Genomic DNA, 1,441 nt, shown 5'->3' on the forward strand with positions numbered 1-1,441 from the left:
TTTGTTTCTACACTTTGTCCTTTTCTCATTTCCATTATCTTTTTGTTAAATTCCAGAACATTAATTCCACTATTTCCTACTATCGTACTAATTTCTTTCTCTTCCATCAATGACATTACTATCACATCAACTGCAAGATATGTATCTCCCATTGTCTTTTGTTTCTCTATTGCTCGTCTTATCACTTGTTGTGTTGTTGGATGAAGTCCAATTTCTACTGGTGGTGGATTTTGAACTGGAATCTTATTCATTCCTTCTTGTATTTCTTTCTTCATTTTACTAACATCACCTCCCATCATCTCGACTATTCGGATAATAATATTCGACTCTTCTTCAACAATTGCATTCATCATGTGAATTGGCATGATATATGCATTCTTTCTTTCAAATGCTTTTTCTTGTGATTCTTTGAACATTTGAACTGTTGCATCTGTCCATTTGTTTGGATCCATACCTTATTTCTAAATGCTAATTATTTCTTCAAGTTCCTTTAAATACTCAGTATGGTTGATGTGTTGGCTTATTGATGTGTTGGCTGTTATTCACACTTTCTTATTCATGTATTCATGTATACGTGGATCAACGTGGTTTCATATCAACAAATAATATCATAATTAACAGCAAAAATGACAATGATGAAATGAAGGAATGAGAATGAATGATTATCAAACACTCAAAATAAATGAGTAATTAAATTATCATTAACTCTGTTTATTTTAATCATAAAATATGTTTATGATATTCTTTTATTCTTTTTTACATCAACATTTATACAAACATCCATATCTAATAATGTAATTAGTGATGAATGATGATTGTTAATGAAACATATTTGAAGAAACAACTAGTTATTATTGCAATAATTGTTAATTGAATATTAATTGATTTGAATGATAAATACCTTCTAGATATTCAATTTTAATTGATTTAACTTCAATTGATAGTGTATTTCAATATTTTATCATATTTTGTATATTCTATGATTTGAATATTTTTCAATTATTCTTTCTCTTTTAAATGTATTGAATGATTTATTTCATCCATTATTATTTCTTTATTTATTCTTCAATCATATTCAAATATTTCTTCACATTCATTATAAGTATGAAATAATTCATTACTATGAAATAATATTATTGAATAATGAAATAAATGAAATAGATTAAAATGAAATTATTCAATATTTCATTGAAATATTTTTAATACTACCATCAAAATACTTTATTATTATTGTTTTTTTTTTCACTCTTTCTTTGTTATTTATTATTGTATTTCAACTCTTTTATTTTAAATTAATTTTAAGATTATCATTCGATTTTTCTTCTTCTTTTTGTGATTTTGACAGAATAACAACAAGTAATTAGAATTGAGAAATAAGTACATTGTTGGAAGATAAAGAAATAAATATAAAAGTATCTATTATAGAAAATATCAGAATAAT

At 24.4% G+C, this 1,441-nt stretch overlaps 1 protein-coding gene across 1 annotated transcript; it reads right to left on the bottom strand.

Moving 5' to 3' along the window:
* Positions 1 to 452, bottom strand: EHI_013550 (heat shock protein 101, putative; the record flags this gene model as incomplete). The annotated part of the gene is made up of 1 exon (XM_001914488.1): positions 1 to 452. A coding segment is annotated over one exon (452 nt), but the record flags the coding sequence as incomplete, so codon positions are not given.
* Positions 453 to 1,441: the final 989 nt, after the last annotated feature.

The sequence above is a fragment of the Entamoeba histolytica genome, genomic scaffold (genome assembly GCF_000208925.1).
Source record: "Entamoeba histolytica HM-1:IMSS scf_1104750516433 genomic scaffold, whole genome shotgun sequence".
Taxonomy (NCBI): domain Eukaryota; phylum Evosea; order Mastigamoebida; family Endamoebidae; genus Entamoeba; species Entamoeba histolytica.